General features: G+C 42.9%; 2 protein-coding genes across 2 annotated transcripts in view; one reads left to right on the plus strand and one right to left on the minus strand.

The window, feature by feature from the left end:
* LOC138947447 (uncharacterized) overlaps positions 1-9,342 on the minus strand; it is a 58,130-nt gene extending 48,788 nt beyond the window's left edge. Inside the window, exons 1-7 of the mRNA XM_070318921.1 lie at positions 9,194-9,342; positions 7,264-7,668; positions 4,733-4,891; positions 4,136-4,205; positions 3,053-3,181; positions 2,307-2,453; positions 927-1,012 (exon numbers count right to left, since the gene is read on the minus strand). Coding sequence (XP_070175022.1) covers positions 927-1,012; positions 2,307-2,453; positions 3,053-3,181; positions 4,136-4,205; positions 4,733-4,891; positions 7,264-7,452 — 780 coding nt within the window. The 5' untranslated portion in view covers positions 7,453-7,668; positions 9,194-9,342. The remainder of the gene's footprint in view (positions 1-926; positions 1,013-2,306; positions 2,454-3,052; positions 3,182-4,135; positions 4,206-4,732; positions 4,892-7,263; positions 7,669-9,193) is intronic.
* Positions 1-21,031, plus strand: part of LOC138946752 (cyclin-T1-like) — a 110,054-nt gene that overhangs the window by 71,547 nt on the left and 17,476 nt on the right. The window contains exon 11 of the mRNA XM_070318155.1: positions 19,234-19,409. Coding sequence (XP_070174256.1) covers positions 19,234-19,409 — 176 coding nt within the window. The remainder of the gene's footprint in view (positions 1-19,233; positions 19,410-21,031) is intronic.

Here is a 21,031-nt window from a genome sequence, read left to right on the forward strand (position 1 = left end):
AAGGCCAAGGCCAAGGCCAATGCCAATGCCAAGGACAAGGCCAAGGCCAAGGACAAGGCCAAGGACAAGGATAATTATAAGGATACGGATAAGGACAAGGGATAAGGTTTTGAGGTTACCCTTATGGAAATTCGGCCTGACTTCTCATTGGGGAAAGCGGGCTGCCATACAGTACGGTGCTGCCAATTTTATTCTCTCTTTGTCCTGCATGGATGTGTTTATGTTTCCAAGCCCTGAGACTTTCGCGGTAAACGTAGTATCTTTATCGTGCGCATGCATGCACATTGGAGGGGAGGGGTGGGGGGGGGGGGGGGTGATCGGACACCGAGGAGGGTCTGCACAAAGTTGACTCTGGGATTGATCAATTCAAGTCCGGCTGTGTGCACATGTGTGGTCTTATGTGCTCTGTTCAAACGCTTTAAGTTGAACAGATTTCCAGAACCCCAACATGATCATTCCACTTACTCCGCAACATCATACCACTAAATGGTTCAAAGGAAACACGTCTTCAAGCAATATTTCACAAAATATGACCATCAGATAAGAAGTAATACTAACTGCATATGTATCGATTGGACATTGGATTTCCCTTCTTTGAGCCATGTGACGTCAGAGGCCTACAGGTTGACCAAAACTTCAAAGGAACTACAAAACACACGTCATGTGTTTGATTGCATGTGTGTGTGCTCGTTCAATCGTCAAAACAACAACAAAGTCAGTACCTGAAAGGAATTCGATCGATACATAAATGTTATTTGCGTTTTTGACCAAAATATGACATTTTACACAAATCTCGACAGTCATTGTTCACCCCGACCGCTATCGCGGTCTCGGAGAACAATGACTGTCTCGATCTGTGTAAAATGTCATATTTTGGTCAAAACGCAAATAACGTATAATAATTCAGCAAGCTCATAATGACTCACCTTCGACGTAAGGAGATGGTGATGGGCGAACTTGTAAGGGCGCAGTACTTTATATAGATGGTGCCACGACACTTTCTCTTCTCCATCTGACAGCGGAGAGAAAGATAAACAAATGACACTAACAGCAGAGATAACTATAAGCAACAATATTGCTATTTCATATGTTTCGTGGATTTCCATTGGTCAATTGGGCAAAACTGAGCTCAGTGCAAAAGTGATATCGACGACATTTCCGTCGATATCAGTTTTGATATCGACGACCTCTTTATTGCTTCCCCACTTCAAAAACAAAAACACCTACATTTAAAAACAAACAAATATATATGAAAATGTAATTATCCCAGAATTTAGTTGAGCAAGTGACTAAAGACTTTTTGAAAGAAAAGACATTTTGAAATACTGAAAAGTACAATAAAAGAGTGAACAAAAAGAAATAATAATCAGAGGGAGGGATATGGAACAGCCAAAACTGAGACAAATACTTTTGTAATTTCTTTACAGTAAATACAAAATGTCCAGAGAATTAGCAATATATCTAACATTGACTGACTGTGTGACAATATCTTCTGCTATTGGTCTGTTTCGACAGTGATATCCGGTCTCGATTTTGATATCACTGTCTCAACAGACCAGAGCAGAAGATATCATCACACAGTCCGTCAATATTGGGTAATACCATGACACTCTCTCTTCCCCTCCTAACAGCGGAGAGAATAATAAACAAATGACGCTAACAGCAGAGATAACATAAACAATGTTACTATGACACTCTCTCTTCTTCATCTAAAACAGTGGAGATAATTATTTAAACAAATGATACCAAGACGTCACAGATAATCATATAATGATAGTAAATGACAATGGCCACTTTTTATTACATTTAGTCAAGTTTTGATTTTATTTACGAGGGTAATAGTATAAACACAAAGTGGTTGCTTTTTTACGACCAGCCCTCGTCCTAAAGAGGAATTACACTAATAATTAACGCTGAATAAGTAAAATATTACATTAGAGAAGTATGTCAAGATGCCTTGAGAGAGAGAAAGAGAGAGAGAGAGAGAGAGAGAGAGAGAGAGAGAGAGAGAGAGAGAGAGAGAGAGAGAGAGAGACCGAGAGAGAGAGAGAGAGAGAGAGAGAGAGAGAAAGAGAGATAGAGAGAGAGAGAAAGAGAGAGAGAGAGAGAGAAAGAGAGAGAGAGAGAGAGAGAGAGAGAGAGAGAGAGAGAGAGAGAGAGAGAGAGAGAGAGAGATAGTTCACCACAAAACACACGCACACACCAGGTACCAAACAAACGCATTTTTTCCATCAAATGACCAGGTATTAATTACCTCCAACACCGACAATATCAGCAGAATCAGAATCAGAGGGGCGACAACTCACCAACAAGGTGTGCAGGGATGTGTCCCGTGGCAGGCATCCTGTGGGGGCCGTATTCCTTCATCAGCTCTTCTCTGACGTAAGCATGTAACTGGCGGTATGACGTCATCACTCGTGACGTAAGCGCTTCCATTCCTGTGAAGTTCCGGACTGCGGGTAGAATTTAAACTCTGTCGTGTAATTTAATTTACGATTCACTTCGTCAGAGAGATAAAATGTAACCAAAACGACAGTTCTAAGGCAACAAACAAACAAACAAACAAACAAACAAACAAACAAAACTAAACAAACAAACAAACAAAACAAAACAATTTTAGAATTACTCTTAAAAGGGACCATCCTTTCCACACAAAAAAGAAAACCGTCCATACTTGTGTACAGTAAACACGGACATTTAGGTTCAATCCGCCTCGTGCTAAGAGTGTGCCTTACCGTCTCAGATTTGGTCAGGCCTTTTTACGCGGAACGGGATCGTTCCTCCATTTGGTCACATACCAAAAATGAACAGTCATTGGTCCTCACTGTGCACAGTGGTATTTTCTTTAAGAATTAGTTTCCGAAATTAAATTCATCGAAAAATTACAACTCATCACAGCAAGCTATTAGGGTGTTGGTTTTTGGTATGTGTACACGTGGAGGGATGGTCAAATCCAATGAAAAAACCCTGCCAAGTTCTGAGATGGTGACTCTAGTCGGATAAAGGAGAAGGCATGTACCTTTAAGACGAACTAAGTGACTAAGAAGCGTACCTGACGATGTGGTGGTCAAGTTGACGTACGTTTCGTAAACGTCACGAAGATTACGTCTCGTGACGTCATCATGGAGAGATGTCCACTGAGCCAGCAGGGCATCAAAGTCTTCAGAGTTGTCGAACTTGCCTGAAATGAAATGGTTTCAGTCTTTTGTTTCTTTCATGCCAAACTGTTTCAGCTTTTCTTCTGTGAGGTTTATTTATTCTGACGTTTCTGCTAAAACGAAAGTGATGAGATAGAAGCTGTCCAAATGGAATCTTGAGTCATAAAATCGTCAATATGTAAACGACAAGAAAAAAACAACAACAACAACAACACCAACAACAACAACAACAACAACAACAACAACAACAACTGTTACAATCCATAGTGTACACAGGTTAAGGAGGCTTTTTTGTTTCCTCACAGAAACGTCAATCAACAACAAAAAGGTTAATATCCGAGTACGTCAGTCAGTCGGGAACTTAAACAGACAGACAGGCAGAGAAACAGATACCAGCACGGTTAGCCTAGTGGTAAGGCGTCCGCCCCGTGATCAGGAGGTCGTGGGTTCGAACCCCGGCCGGCAGACTTTAAAATTGGCAATCTAGTGGCTGCTCCGCCTGGCGTCTGGCATTATGGGGTTAGTGCTAGGACTTGGTTGGTCCGGTGTCAGAATAATGTGACTGGGTGAGACATGAAGCCTGTGCTGCGACTTCTGTCTTGTGTGTGGCGCACGTTATATGTCAAAGCAGCACCGCCCTGATATCACCCTTCGTGGTCGGCTGGGCGTTAAGCAAATTAAACAAACAAACAAACAAAGAGAAACAGACACGCAGACACACATACAGCCAACCAGCAAACCGGTGAAATACGAAACAAAACTTGACTAAATGTAATAAGCACAGTACTCCACGAAAAATTACCTCCCGTGTAAAAATCTCGTTGCGAAATTTTAACTCCGAGTACACCTGTCAAACTCCCCAATGAACGGAAAAAATACTTCTGCCACAAAGTTTTTTTTACTCCAGTCCGAGTAAAAATATCGTTACGAGATATTTACTCCCGGTTGCTGCGATATATACCAGAAAGAAAGAATACCTGATTGTCTTAATGATGTGTCCAATGACTCCGAGAGGTGCTCAAGTAATGTCAGCTCGTAAGCTCGTTTCTAACAGAAAAAAAAGAAAAAAAAGAAAAAAATTGGAACCTGGCAAAAGCAATTTGCGATAATTTGTTATCAGAAGGAAATACAAAGAACAATAAAGGCCAAAAGGCATCACATGCAGAAATAGCTAAATACAAAACGACATACAGACAGACAGACAGACAAGACGGACAGACGGACAGACGGATAAACAGACAGACAGACAAACAGACAGACAAACAGACAGAGGGAGAGATAGGTTTGCGTCTGTCAGAGAGAGAGAGAGAGAGAGAGAGAGAGAGAGAGAGAGAGAGAGAGAGAGAGAGAGAGAGAGAGAGAGAGAGAGAGAGAGAGAGAGAGAGAGAGAGAGAGAGAGAGAGAGACAGACAGACAAACAAACAAACACGCACGCACAAACAGACAGATAATCAGAGAGAAAGCCAGCAAGTCAAATACTCCCCCCCCCTCCCCCCCCACCCACCCACCCCCTTCTTCCGTCTCCCTACCCCAATTACAATAGTACACAACGAAACAAGAACCAAGAAACAAACCTCTTTTTCAACGTCAGAAGCGGCCTGATTGAAGACTCTGGTAGCTTTCCACAGAGACAGCTGTTTGGAGATTCTGACGTCACTTTGGCTGACCCGCACGGCCATTGCTTGTTGTGTCACTTTCGCCACAAAGTCCCAGTAATCACTACGACTGTGTGCCTTTGGACAAAACAGATAAAAACTTGTTAATAAAATAACAAACGTTCCAACAACCTACCTTTCTTGTTTTTTGATTCTGAATTTTGGAACGTTGGCAGTCTCTTTGTTTTTGGATTTGCATAATCTTTGCTTGTTTGTTTGTTTGTTTGCTTAACGCCCAGCCGACCACGAAGGGCCATATCAGGGCGGTGCTGCTTTGACATATAACGTGCGCCACACACAAGACAGAAGTCGCAGCACAGGATTCATGTCTCACCCAGTCACATTATTCTGACACCGGACCAACCAGTCCTAGCACTAACCCCATAATGCCAGACGCCAGGCGGAGCAGCCACTAGATTGCCAATTTTAAAGTCTTAGGTATGACCCGGCCGGGGTTCGAACCCACGACCTCCCGATCACGGGGCGGACGCCTTACCACTAGGCCAACCGTGCCGGATTTTTTCTAATTTCCGGCAGCAGTACAGTATGACCTCTTTTTAAACAACACTCCCAGATTTAAGATTTCACCCCTAAATGATATAACGATATCGATACATTCACAGATTCACGATTGATTTTTTACTGCTGATAAATATGTTAAAGATATCGAAATGTTCTTTCACTTCCTCGGGAGACGGGCAGAAGAAGTGACAGAATTTTTACGTGAAGCCATTAGCCATGTTATGACGGAATTTGGAAATTTGTTTGGCTTTTTTGAAAGAGAAGGTCTAAAGAGACGTCTTGCTTATTTTGTAATCGATTTCTTTAAGGCCCTGTTTTGTTATGTTATTTTTGTTGTTGGTTTTAACAATACTTTATTCAACTTTTATCATGACAAAAACAATACCTGTACATGGCTTTTAAGATTGCTAACTCAAGCATATCCTGCTTATTGTAAGCAATCATAGTAAGTACATAACAAAGGTTAGCATGATGGCGAACTAAATACATGAACTCCTTTCAGAAAACGATAACAAACAGAAACACCTGATACACAAACAAACAGAAAAGGGAGGGGGGGGGGGGGGGGTGGTAATACAGAAGGTGGGAAAAAAGGCACGAGAGAACAGAAATAAGTGAAAAGGAAGAAGATGAGGAAGACTTTCTTTTCACGACCTCAGAAAATTTACCTCCATTTTACTCATCTATATCTATATACGGCTTGTGTGTGTGTGTGTGTGTGTGTGTGTGTGTGTGTGTGTGTGTGTGTGTGTGTCTGTCTGTCTGTCTGTCTGTCGGTCACTGCGCGATGCACGGCCAATGTTCTCGATGGATCTGCTTCAAATTTGGTGGGCATATTCAGGTAGACCCCGGACACAATCTGGTCGATGAAACTTTTCAACACGTGCTCTCAGCGCGCAGCGCTGAACCTAATTTGGTTTCTATGGTTTTTCTGTACATGTATCCATTCCCAGTAACTCTTCCTTATCTTCTCCAGTGTTTTGCGCGTTTATCTCCCTTCCTTCGTGTGGCGTCAGTCGCGTAGGAAGCCGGGTACCCGGCGTTGCCGGGTATTCGGCTCTATTTCTTCCCGGCGAAGCCGGGTATTCATCTAGTATACGATAAATCAGTATACTACATGCACTGAAACTAAACTATATAATAAATGCTAAGGTATCAGATAAAGATACGGACACCAAAAAAAGTCAAAAGTAATTGATAGTGATAACAGTTACATAAGCAAAACATATATAATTTTGTGGGAAACATAAACAAATTGAAACAAAAACAGATATAGAGCATGCCCGAACATGTAGCAATATACCGGACCATGGAAGAAACTCTTCCTGCATGTGTAAATAGCCTGGCCTCAACAGATGAAGCTATGGACACAAAGTATTTATGGCAAAGGGAAACAACGCTATTTACACAATTTTACTCCTTGTGCAAATAGCTCGGACTTGCTTCCCACACTATTTACACAAGCACTTGTGTGTATAGCCGTTTAAAGGCTATATGCACAAAGTATTGTGTAAATAAGGTGGTCAGCGAGGACGGGATATTTGCACAAGTAGGAAAAGTTATATTTTGTGTAAATAACGTTTTCCGCAAGTTTGTCTCATCATGAGCAGTTGAAAATTACTTCCAAGGTCACCGCCAGGCAATGCATGAGTCTGAGTTATAATTTGACCCTTGACCTCATTTACCTGATATACACACGTGTGAAGATGTGGTTTAGTTATAACACGGAAGGTCTCTCTTACATATGTATAATAGAATACGATGTTTTAATAACCTTTTTTTCAAACGTTTAGAAAGTTGAAGATGTGTCGAAGACATTTTTCCATTGTAATGCTTACATTTTGATGGACAATAAAATGTTCGTTGTGGTTATTGTCATTGTTATTATCATGTTCTTATTATTAATATTTCTGAAACACCGTTCTTACCGTTGACAGTCTGGTTGCTTTTGTGACGTGCGTGAAGAAACTCCATTCGTCTGACGTCATTTGACGCGCCAGTTTCGTCACGTTGGCGTCCACGTCCTTCAGCCATTCACTGACGTCATTCATTTGAGCAAACGTTTGAAGAATGCAGAAAGTGACACAGAAGGCAGAGATCACAGACATTTTTGCCATGTTTAAGGTTTGCCGAGGCAACCTTAGGCCCTGAAAGGATGCGTTGATGACGTAATCGCTTTTGTGACGTCACATTACATGTTCATGTGTCTTCCTTCAGCCATTCAGTTTTTGTGATTTTGGATTTGGATTTGCGTCTAAAAACACTTTTCTAGTGCAATTTTGTTTGCCTGTCACTTCAAGTCACGTAGGAACTAAGTTTAAACAGCAAGGAACCTGCGAGAATTAGAAAATATATAAAACATCACTGTGTGCGAACCTAACTCGTTGTGCTGGAAAAACCCAACTCACCTCACACACCATGTTCAGCATCTCATGTAACACAAAACAATGCACCGAGAGAGAGAGAGAGAGAGAGAGAGAGAGAGAGAGAGAGAGAGAGAGAGAGAGAGAGAGAGAGAGAGAGAGAGAGAGAGAGAGAGACTCAGACTCAGACCTTTATTACAAAAGGATAAAGGTTTTAGGCAAAGCCTATTCTTCCAACCTCTCCTTTGTACAACACATAAAGACAGACGCACATTAAAAAATATAAATTCAATCATATAAAATACAGAAATACATTGTATGGAATGCAACACAATGTGCATTTAAGGAATTACATAAGGAGAACTCAAAAATTACAAAATTACATTGACATAGTTATACCTTTCATTTGGGAATAAAGTTGCTCCGATCAGCTACACATCCGTTAACACAAGTACAAAATGTTTAACAAAATAACAATCGAACAAGACATTTCATTCACGAATGATGTGTGAACGTGACTGTCTCTTAAACATTTTCACTGAAGTTGCATTTCTTATCTGTTGGGGGAAGGAGTTCCAGAGAAACGCTCCCGAGAAGGCTAAGCTCGATTTGTAGAGGTCTATGCGAGGTATAGGAGGGATGATTTTTTTGGGACCCATATCTTTTTGTGGCATGTTTAAAATGTGATTGCAAATATTTAGGACAGTCGTCATTTAGAATTTAGAATCATTTAGAGAGAGAGAGAGAGAGAGAGGGAGAGAGAGAGAGAGAGAGAGAGAGAGAGAGGGTGGGAGAGAGAGAGAAAATAAGATAATATTTTATTTACGAGGGTAAGGATATAGAAAATTGAAGCTTTTTTTAAAATCAGCACTCCTCCATTGGGAACACAGCAATAAAAACATAACGAACACCATCAAGTCTGACGGTAACAATTTATTGATTATACGACAATCGTTTGCACTTAAAAGAAACAAATATTATTTTGTTTCGTTAGTCCGGAAAATCCGGTATCCTATCTGACTGGTATTTAAGGGTACATCATTCAACGCCTTGACCATTAAGGCATTAAGTACATATAAGTAATTTAGTAATGCATTACCCAACAAAAGATACTACAGTTTGATGCATCAATCAACATGAACATTCTGCAAGCTTTGAACAATCCAACCAGCTTTTTGTCACACTGAAAGTTTTCACAAGCACGGGTAAATTATTAAAAAAAAGAACAATCCCTCATTATTAACAAACCAGTTTTACAAAAAAAAACAGAAAAAAAACACCAAACAATAATGGACTCTCTAGTCTCTAAAGTCTTATGAACGAAAACGATGAAACAAATAACGGCGACGTTTCGACCTCACATACCCAAAGCGGGAAAAAGAAAAAGACGATAGAACAGAAAAAAAAACCCTGCAGATGTAACTATGCACAAACCAAAACAAACGAGTAGAGGAGCAAGGAAGTTTGAAAACATTAAAATTTGCTTTCAACCTACCTGACGCAGAACGAAAGCACAATTCAACGTTGATGATTATCCCGGTAGCTGAAGTCTCACTTATACGAGCGTATAATATATGTATGTGTAGAATATTCACGATATTCTGTGGGCATCATCCGTGAGTGTCTATGCCGGTTTGCTGTGACCCAAAGGGGATGGGTGCACCGTCTCAAGATATTGCATCAAGTCCACATTAGCTACTTGGCTATTCATAAATACGGCACAACCCATTCTTCACAGAAAAGCACAATGTTCATCAGTAACAGTACACTGCGCGCTTTTCTTCTCGATTGATCGAATACTGTATCGTCGATACACAGAATAGCGTGAGTTTCATGACTTTTTCGTGCACCACGCGCTTTTCTTCTTGGTTTTTCATGAACGGGGCATACATAACATCCAAGAAAAGCTCGACGTTCGTTGCCAATGTGTAAGGCATCGCACTTTACTTCAGACGGAGATGCTCATCGGGAAATAATGTTAACGGTAAACAGGGGTTAAGACAGTTCTGGGTTTCTAGATAACGGAAAGGTGAAAGTGCTTAGCTACCGTTTCTCGGTTGCTGTGGCTTTGTGTGAACGCAAATATTCATGCCAGCGTTTTAGAAGTGTTCGTGATAAAGGCCCACTCCTCTCCATGTCAGATCTGGTCAGGTTTTTACACAGGTTAAAGGCGGTCATTAAATACAATACAATACAATACAATACAATATAATACTGCAGTACAATACAATACAATACAATACAATATAATACAACCCAACCCAATACAACACAATACAAACATACTTTATTATCTGAAAAGAAAAATTATATTGTCGCTGAATCAAAACACAATAACATCAATATAAACAACATTTACACGCACGCACGCACGCAAGCATGCACGCACGCACGCACACACACACACACACACACACACACACACACACACACACACACACACACACACACGCTCACACACACACACACACACACACACACACACGAATTTAAAGTGCCATTTGTAGTGTAAGCATAAAAAGTGCCATTTAAATTAGAAAAGTCCGAAGTTGACTTTGCGACAACTTCGCGAAGTCTTTTACCGAAACATTAGTGCCAAAGTGTCGTGCAGCTAGCTTCGTGAAGTATACTTCGCTCAATTAATGACAGGCTTAAGACTATCCCTCCACTTGCCAAAAATAAACAGTATGGGTGCTCTCTGTGCATTTATTGATAAATTAATTTCTAAAAAGCCACTGTTGACTTTTCACGAAATTAATTCGTGAAATGTTCACCTCACCACAGCAAACAGTCAGGGTGTAGATTTTTGTATGTGACCAAGTGGAGGGATGGCCTTATCCCATGTACAAGGTATGTGACCAAGTGGAGGGATGGCCTTATCCCATGTACAAGGTATGTGACCAAGTGGAGGGATGGTCTTATCCCATGTAAAAGGTATGTGACCAAGTGGAGGGATGGCCTTGTCCCATGTACAAGGTATGAGACCAAGTGGAGGGATGGCCTTGTCCCATGTACAAGGTATGAGACCAAGTGGAGGGATGGCCTTGTCCCATGTACAAGGTATGTGACCAAGTGGAGGGATGGTCTTGTCCCATGTACAAGGTATGTGACCAAGTGGAGGGATGGCCTTATCCCATGTACAAAGTATGAGACCAAGTGGAGGGATGGCCTTATCCCATGTACAAGGTATGTGACCAAGTGGAGGGATGGCCTTGTCCCACGTAAAAGGTATGTGACAAAGTGGAGGGATGGTCTTGTCCCATGTAAAAGGTATGTGACCAAGTAGAGGGATGGTCTTGTCCCATGTAAAAGGTATGTGACCAAGTGGAGGGATGGCCTTATCCCATGTACAAGGTATGTGACCAAGTGGAGGGATGGCCTTATCCCATGTTCAAGGTATGTGACCAAGTGGAGGGATGGCCTTATCCCATGTAAAAGGTATGTGACCAAGTGGAGGGATGGCCTTATCCCATGTAAAAGGTATGTGACCAAGTGGAGGGATGGCCTTGTCCCATGTACAAGGTATGAGACCAAGTGGAGGGATGGCCTTGTCCCATGTACAAGGTATGAGACCAAGTGGAGGGATGGCCTTGTCCCATGTACAAGGTATGTGACCAAGTGGAGGGATGGCTTTATCCCATGTACAAGGTATGAGACCAAGTGGAGGAATGGCCTTATCCCATGTACAAGGTATGTGACCAAGTGGAGGGATGGCCTTGTCCCATGTAAAAGGTATGCGACCAAGTGGAGGGATGGTCTTGTCCCATGTAAAAGGTATGTGACCAAGTGGAGGGATGGTCTTGTCCCATGTAAAAGGTATGTGACCAAGTGGAGGGATGGCCTTATCCCATGTAAAAGGTATGTGACCAAGTGGAGGGATGGCCTTATCCCATGTAAAAGGTATGTGACCAAGTGGAGGGATGGCCTTATCCCATGTAAAAGGTATGTGACCAAGTGGAGGGATGGCCTTATCCCATGTAAAAGGTATGTGACCAAGTGGAGGGATGGCCTTATCCCATGTACAAGGTATGTGACCAAGTGGAGGGATGGCCTTATCCCATGTACAAGGTATATGACCAAGTGGAGGGATGGCCTTGTCCCATGTACAAGGTATGTGACCAAGTGGAGGGATGGCCTTATCCCATGTACAAGGTATGTGACCAAGTGGAGGGATGGCCTTGTCCCATGTACAAGGTATGTGACCAAGTGGAGGGATGGCCTTATCCCATGTACAAGGTATGTGACCAAGTGGAGGGATGGCCTTGTCCCATGTACAAGGTATGTGACCAAGTGGAGGGATGGTCTTGTCCCATGTAAAAGGTATGTGACCAAGTGGAGGGATGGCCTTATCCCATGTACAAGGTATGTGACCAAGTGGAGGGATGGCCTTTTCCCATGTACAAGGTATGTGACCAAGTGGAGGAATGGCCTTATCCCATGTAAAAGTCTGACCAAATCTTCTTCTTCGTTCATGGGCTGAAACTCCTTCGGGTTTTTATGTGTATGACTGTTTTTACACCGCTATTCAGGCAGCCTTATGCCGCTTTCGGGGGATGACGCGATCTGAGATGAAGAACCGAACTGTTTTGTACGAGAAGGAGTGTTCCTTTAATATATTTCTGCCAGTATTCAATTTTTGTTTGGACTTGTGAGATGCACGCCTACCATACAGACTTTGCCCGGTTTATTTTAAAGTATATTTTTTTAAGGTTGATGTGTTCTGGAACAGGTTGTTTTTTGCACCAGTCCACTCAAGGTCAGAGTTACCCCTTCACCACACACCCCAAAAAAGCACAAATAAAAGGAAAGATTAAAAATAACAAGAAGAGCAAACGCTCGATCGAGTCACTTTCGCAGTTCTGAATATTATATGAGGCATCAGATGGACAGGAAGAAATTGCTATTCACAACACAATGAGTCACGTTCACATAAAATTTGAGCCCGGTCACTTTTATAGTTTCCGAGAAAAGCCCAACGTTAAGTTGTGTGTTGCCGAACAGAAAAGGCTAGTTATCTCCCTTGTTTTTCTGATAACGTTCGTAAAAGGCTACAGATGTAAATACTTTGATGTAAAGAATAATCCTACAAAGTTTCAATCACATCCGATGAACTTTGTCAAAGATATAAAATGTCTAATTTTTCCTTTGACGCTGACCTGTGACCTTGAAAAAGGTCAAAGGTCAACGAAACCATCGTTAAAGTGTAGAGGTCATTGGAGGTCACGACTAAACAAAATATGAGCCCGATCGCTTTGATAGTTTCCGAGAAAAGTCCAACGTTAAGGTGGTGTCTACGGACGGCCGGCCGGACGGCCGGCCGAACAAAATCGAAAAAAAATGTGTGATAGAATACTGGTAGAAGTCGCGACCAAAACTGCAGATTTATTTATTTGTTATTTTCAGCGTCGACGACGACAACAGCAGCAGCAGCAGCAAAAACAAGAATAAGAACAAGAACAAGAACAAGAACATCACCAACAAGAACAAGAACAAGAACAACAACAACTACAACAACAACAACAACAATCAGAGACGGTCACATGTAATTAAAGAAGGAAACATAACGAGTTTGAACTTCTAACGCATAAATATCAGGTTTGTTCAAGTTATCACTTTCGGTGTTGACATTGGAACGCATTGTGTATGTGATTACTTCGTGCTATCACTTTCGGCGTTGACACTGGAACGCATTGTGAATGTGGTTACTACGTGCTATCACTTTCGGTGTTGACATTGGAACGCATTGTGAATGTGGTTACTACGTGCTATCACTTTCGGTGTTGACATTGGAACGCATTGTGAATGTGATTACTACGTGCTATCACTTTCGGCGTTGACATTGGAACGCATTGTGAATGTGGTTACTACGTGCTATCACTTTCGGCGTTGACATTGGAACGCATTGTGAATGTGATTACTACGTGCTATCACTTTCGGCGTTGACATTGGAACGCATTGTGAATGTGGTTACTACGTGCTATCACTTTCGGCGTTGACATTGGAACGCATTGTGAATGTGGTTGCTACGTGCTATCACTTTCGGTGTTGACATTGGAACGCATTGTGAATGTGGTTACTACGTGCTATCACTTTCGGCGTTGACATTGGAACGCATTGTGAATGTGGTTGCTACGTGCTATCACTTTCGGCGTTGACATTGGAACGCATTGTGAATGTGGTTACTACGTGCTATCACTTTCGGCGTTGACATTGGAACGCATTGTGAATGTGATTACTACGTGCTATCACTTTCGGCGTTGACATTGGAACGCATTGTGAATGTGGTTACTACGTGCTATCACTTTCGGTGTTGCCATTGGAACGCATTGTGAATGTGATTACTACGTGCTATCTCTTTTTTTCCCCATCTACCTGCGTTCTTTTTTTCTTCTTACTTATTTTGTTTAGGTCCTTGCATAAGTAGGGTAAAGGGGGGTAATTTGGACACCCTAAGAACTAGACGCTGTGGCTGGCCAATAGAAGTCGGTAGGCAAAGACGGTGGGGTTACTACGTGCCATTTTCTTTTCATGTCACACTAGCAGTAGCACTGCGTTCAAAGTGGTTTACACCAACCGTGTTCATAAATGGAACATTTCTATATATTTTGAGTGTGGGTAGAATTGACGATGTTTGGACATAACTCTGTCGGGTTTGCATGGTTTGTGAAAGAGTGAATCCTCTTGGTTTCATTCGTGCACACTTTTCCGTGACATAACAGACCAGTCACTAATGAGGTGTGTCTGAAACACGTGGACTGCGCATAAGTTGACCTGGGAGATCGGACAAAACTCCACCCTTAACCCACCAGGCGCGGCCGGCATTAGAACCCGCGACCTTCCGCATGAGAGGCCGGCGTCTTAATCACTAGCCCACTGCGCCCGTAAAAATAACACTCAAAGGTCCGGTTATTCTCGTGCAAACTATTCAGCTCACCATCTCAGATCTGGCCTCGTTTTTGCATGGAATTACGCCTTCCCTTCGCTTGGGTATGTTACAGTGTATTCACAAACAGTTTTACATTTTTTATTCTATTTTGTACGTATAACCTTGGAATATAGTAGAGCCCTTTGGCATTCTTGATCGTCTGCTGAACGGGTGTTTTCCTTAGAATTATCTCCCATGTGCCAATAACACAGTGCGCCTGTGTTTGCGATAGCTCAACGACAGTAAGCGTATTACAACGATGAACTTCAAGAAGAACAACAACGTTATTGTCCTTTTTGAAGTTGCCTTCCAGTTTCTTTGAGTTTTTTTGTAAACACATCGCGCTAGGTTTAAAAAACAAACCATTTGTTTTCTCACAGAAAGAGAGAGAGAGAGAGAGAGAGAGAGAGAGAGAGAGAGAGAGAGAGAGAGAGAGAGAGAGAGAGAGAGAGAGAGAGACCGAGACCGAGAGAGAGAGAGAGACAAAGAGAGAGAGACAAAGAGAGAGAGAGGGAGATAGAGAGACAGAGAGAGAGTGAGAGAGAGAGAGAGAGAGAGAGAGAGAGAGAGAGAGAGAGAGAGAGAGAGAGAGAGAGAGAGAGAGAGAGAGAGAGACAAGACAAGACAAGACAAAATCTTTATTATCGAGGGTAATAGATAAGCAAGAATATTGCTTTTTTACATCAAGCCCTCGCCCTAATATAGGGTCAACAAGAACAGAAAACAATATAATCAAAGTACTATCACATCAAACTTAATACATTATAACTATATATACAGATACAAATTTAAAAAATAAATTGTCATGCTGCATTTTAAGTACAATTTCCAATGATAAAAAGTGTCAATTTTTAACATAACTTAATTTAGATCTGCATATTATTATAATTTTGTTTAACATGCACATACATTTTAAATGAATTGATGAACCATTCAGCACATGTTTAGTTGTATTATGTGCGACATATAATTTTTTTGAAGCTGTCTGTGTTTGTTTTATGCTTTAGAAAAATAGGCAGTGAGTTCCATAGGACCGCACCTGAATAAAGAAGGCTTGATTTGAAAAGGTCAATACGTGGAGTCGGTGTTATGATTTTTAGTCTGTTATAGTTCAAAATAAAATTATCACGTAATGTCTCCGGTGCGTATCCTGACATCACTTTAGAGAGAGAGAGAGAGAGAGAGAGAGAGAGAGAGAGAGAGAGAGAGAGAGAGAGAGAGAGAGAGAGAGAGAGAGAGAGAGAGAGAGACAAAGAGAGAGACAAAGAGAGAGAGAGAGTGTCACGATTTAGTGACATGGATCGAGAAAGGAACACTCTGTGGGGTGCCTTTCTCAAATTACGACGAAAAGCGCCTGTGCTTGTACCGTGGGCTATTTTCTGCTGACCGAGCTTAGCACGGGAAATACGTTTTCCTGCACGCCTGGCTGGCATGCGAGGGGTGATATTTGGATACAAGGGTTCCACGTGCGTGATTTCGCTTGCTTGGCGAAATCGACTGTGACTGTACTGGATACGGGACACGTGGAGTCACGTGATGGTTTTTTCAAGGTTGTTTGGGGAAGACATGTGAGGGACTTGAACACAGGGCAGCAACAGAGAAGGATCGTTTTTTCTCCATCCTAAAGTTAGATGGTCTTCTCACGTGGCGATATATTATTTTAAGTCAGCGTGCCGTTCTGCATGGTACAGTAGGGCTTTACGGAACTACGTAGGAGAGAAAACTTTTCGCTGTTTACCTGTGCTGGCAACAAGGTTGTCGGGTTTTTGATTCTTGGCTGAGCGGGGGATTTTTCCCACGCATAAAGTAATTTGAACAGCAAGAAGGAGATGGCGGTTTTTTCGTTGACGGACGGAAGCCATTCAAAAGGGAGCGGATTCGCTTAAAGGAGAGCTACTTACATTAGGCTGTTGAGTTAATAAATCATTATTTAACACTGTTGACGAGTCTGTGTTTGTAGAATGAAATACTCTCTGTTGTTCTTTCCAGGTTAGCGCATAATTTGCTCTTTGTGACGCTAAAATAATAATCTGTATATGTTTTTTGCAGATATGGAGAGAAGGAAGGAAAATGGCTGATTTGTTGTTTTAAAAGTTCGTTTGTGCAGGCCCACGTGTTCGATGAAATATGTAAAGGTGACATGTTTGAAGGTGGAGGGTGAAGGGTTGCGTGGAATGTTTAGTGCACCGATGCTTTTTGTTGCAGCCTTTCTTCGCTACGTGACTGACCTATCTACTTATCTGCCGACTACGAGTCTTTGCGGGTATGCTGTAACCGGGTCATCGCTGTTGCTGTTTTGCTGTATGCTGTTACTGCTGCTGGGATAACCGCTGAGGCCGTCATCGTCTGCAGGGGTTTTCCGGCAGGCAGTGACGTCACCTACACGACACCCGTTGTCTTCAGCAGCTGAGTGAGACGCCTGATTTCCCCACGATTCCCTGCTTCGTTCCACGCCAACCGGCACTCCAATCAACGAAGCAGTAGTGGGGAAGGACTATCTACGGGTCGCCCACTCCGCAACGAAAAGCTAAGTGCACCATGCCATTGCGCCTTTAACCACCAAGTCACCTTGTGTATTTGTGATTATATTTGAGTGGTGACAACGTGAAGTGTGTGACACCTGCATTTAACCAGCGCTTTTGTATAACCGACTATCTTTCTTATCTATACAAGGGATCAGCGTGTTATTATCATTTTCTAATCTTTAACTGGCATTTTTGTCAGTGACCTATATTTTACGTTTTGAACGTAAAACATCTTTTGGAGTGAAGTTTCGAGGGAGGTGGCGAGTTAGTATATAAACAGGCGTCTGAAACTTATACTTTTGTTGATCCTATCTATTAATTGTATGACTGCGAGAGTGGATCGTGGTGTGGTTAGTTAGTTAGTTAGTTGTAACTAACCGTTCATAATCACCTTATTTGATATATTGAAACGTAGAGAGAGAGAGAGAGAGAGAGAGAGAGAGAGAGAGAGAGAGAGCGAAAGAGAGCGAGAGAGAGCGAGAAAGACTGAGAGAGAGAGAAAGAGAGAGAGAGAGAGACAAAGACAGAAAGAGAGAGAGAGAGAGAGAGAGAGAGAGAGAAAGACTGAGAGAGAGAGACAAAGACAGAGAGTGAGAGACAAAGAGAGAGAGAGAGAGAGAGAGACACAGATATAAAGACAGACACAGAGACTGAGACAGAGAGAGACACACACATTGAGAGAAAGAGAGAGAGAAAGAGAGAAAGAGGGAGAGAGAAAGAGAGAGAGAAAGAGAGAGAAAGAGTTTTTTCACTCACGCACGCACACACACACACACACACACGGACGCACGCACGCACACGCTCACACAAACACAAGCACATAATTATACTCAAGCACTCACGCACACACACACACGCACGCACCACGCATGCACACACACACACACACACACTCACACACAGACACACACACACACACAAACACACACCGCATACACACATACACATACACATACACACACACATACACACGCACACACACACACATACATAAGCACACACACACACACACGATTTTTCGTGTTGTGGAAGAGTGACTTTTTTTTGCAAAAAATCGGACAAACATTGGACGGGCCAATCATTAGCGAGGAAACACGTAGACAGGAGTTATTTTCGGGATTCGTCTATTGACCATTAATTCTCCTCAGCGGAACGGGATTCGAGTGACTCCGCGGAAGTGGCTTCGACCGACTCAGCGGAAGTGGCTTCAGCCTCCTCAGCGGAAGTGGCTTCGACCGACTCAGCGGAAGTGACTTCGGCCTCCTCAGCGGAAGTGGCCTCCTCGGCCTCTGTGGCGTCAGATTCTTGACAGTCAGCGAGCTCACCCTGAAGCTCCTCCACGCGCTTTTCGAAGGCTTCAATCTTATCCTCCAGAGACTTGTCGACAGGGCGACTCCAGCCTGTGTGCTTGCACCCCAGGTCGCTGGAGATGAGAGATAAAATAGGGTTCGTTATTTGAGATCAGATTAGATAAAAGGAGGGTTTGTTATTTGAAATAGGATTAGATAAAAATGAGGTTTTTCATTTGAGAGAAGATTAGATAAAATGAGGTTGTCACACACACACACACACCCATACACAGACACACGCACACACGCACACATACACACACACAGACACACACACAGACAGGCACACACACACACACATTAACACACACACACACACACGCACACACACACACACAAGCACATACAGACCAGCTGTACACACACACAGACAAAGACACACACACACGCACGCACACACACACCCACACACACACAAACACGCACACACACAAACACACACACAGACACACACCAACACACACACACACACACATACAGACCAGCTATACACACACACAGACAAAGACACACACACACACACCCACCCACACACCCACCCACCCACCCACCCACACACAACCCCCACCCCTACCCCCTCCCTCCTCACACACACCCCCCCCCCACACACACAGAGTTTTTACGTCTCCTCATACTTGTTATACATTTTTGGTGTCAAAGATTTCGCTTTGGGGGAGCAAAGCAGAAGAGATTTGAGTCGTTCAGTCGGTATCGTTTGTCTTTAATCAAAACTTACGCCAGTTCGGAGATGAGAGTGCGTGCCTCAGTTTTCAGTTCATTGAGTCTGAGCCTTTTCTCATTGGGTTTGCGCGCATCACTGATCACCATTGCCATGGCAACCAAAACGACGGCGAAGAGGACTTTGAGCGAAGCCATAGTGCTAACCTGAACATAGAGAGTATGGATGAAAGAGTTTGTTTGTTTATAACGCCCAGCCGACCACGAAGGGCCATATCAGGGCGGAGCTGCTTTGACATATAACGTGCGCCACACACAAGACAGAAGTCGCAGCACAGGCTTCATGTCTCACCCAGTCACATTATTCTGACACCGGACCAACCAGTCCTAGCACTAACCCCATAATGCCAGACGCCAGGCGGAGCAGCGAGAGGGGGAGAAATTCAAGTTTTACGCCCTCACGGCAAAGCCATTTGGGGCATGTTCCCGGGTTTTAACCCGACTTTAGATGAGGTACACAAGTGTATGCGTGTTTAGGTGGTATCAGCCATCTGCACTTATGGCAGAATGACCGAGGTCTTTTACGTGCCACTGTGGTGACACGGGGGTGGGAGATGGATACCGTCTCTGGGTCTGCACATAAAGTTGACCCGTGTCCGTCCCGGCCCGGATTCGAACCAGCGACCTTTCGATCACAAGTCCAGTGCTCTACCACCTGAGCTACCCGGGCCCCATGGCGGAGCAGCCACTAGATTGCCAATTTTAAAGTCTTAGGTATGAGCCGGCCGGGGTTTGAACCCACGACCTCCCGATCACGGGGCGGACGCCTTACCACTAGGCCAGCCGTGCCGGTGTCTGACAGAGTGGAACCCACTCTCAAGACATTCACAAATCTAGGGACGGGCGCAGTGGCGTGGTGGTAAGACGTCGGCCTCCTAATCGGGAGGTCGTGAGTTCGAATCCCGGTCGCTGCAACCTGGTGGGTTAAGAGTGGAGATTTTTCTGATCTCCCAGGTCAACTTATGTGCAGACCTGCTAGTGACTTAACCCCCTTCGTGTGTACACGCAAGCACAAGACCAAGTGCGCACAGAAAAGATCCTGTAATCCTGTAATCGGAGTTCGGTGGGTTATGGAAACACGAAAATACCCAGTATGCCTACTCAACGAAAGCGGAGTGAGCTGACTATGCTCTCAAAGTATAGTGTATAGTGTGGGGAACCCAAATGGGCAAACGAGCTCACACGTAACCAGAACATTCTGGAACGCTGAAGAAGCAGAAGAAGTAATCTAGGAAAGGAGGTCGTCAATGGGGCTATGAACAGAACATCTGAAAAAGAAGTGCCTCAAGAAAGAGAAAGACACTAAAAAACTAGAAAGTTCTTTTTATCTTTTTCATAAAAAAAAAGAGTTTGTGCATGCGATAGCAGCACAGCAAAATAACTCCAGAACAAAACGTTGTCATATATATTATGTAATGTGTTAAGAGATGGGTTATCATTACATAAAACAAGTCGCGTAAGGCGAAAATACAATATTTAGTCAAGTAGCTGCCATTTTTCAGCAAGACCGTATACTCGTAGCATCGTCAGTCCACCGCTCATAGCAAAGGCAGTGAAATTGACAAGAAGAGCGGGGTAGTAGTTGCGCTAAGAAGAATAGCACGCTTTTCTGTACCTCTCTTTGTTTTAACTTTCTGAGCGAGTTTTTAATCCAAACATATCATATCTATATGTTTTTGGAATCAGGAACCGACAAGGAATAAGATGAAAGTGTTTTAAAATTGATTTGGACAATTTAATTTTGATAATAATTTTTATATATTTAATTTTCAGAGCTTGTTTTTAATCCGAATATA

Source organism: Littorina saxatilis, linkage group LG14 (genome assembly GCF_037325665.1).
Source record: "Littorina saxatilis isolate snail1 linkage group LG14, US_GU_Lsax_2.0, whole genome shotgun sequence".
Taxonomy (NCBI): domain Eukaryota; kingdom Metazoa; phylum Mollusca; class Gastropoda; order Littorinimorpha; family Littorinidae; genus Littorina; species Littorina saxatilis.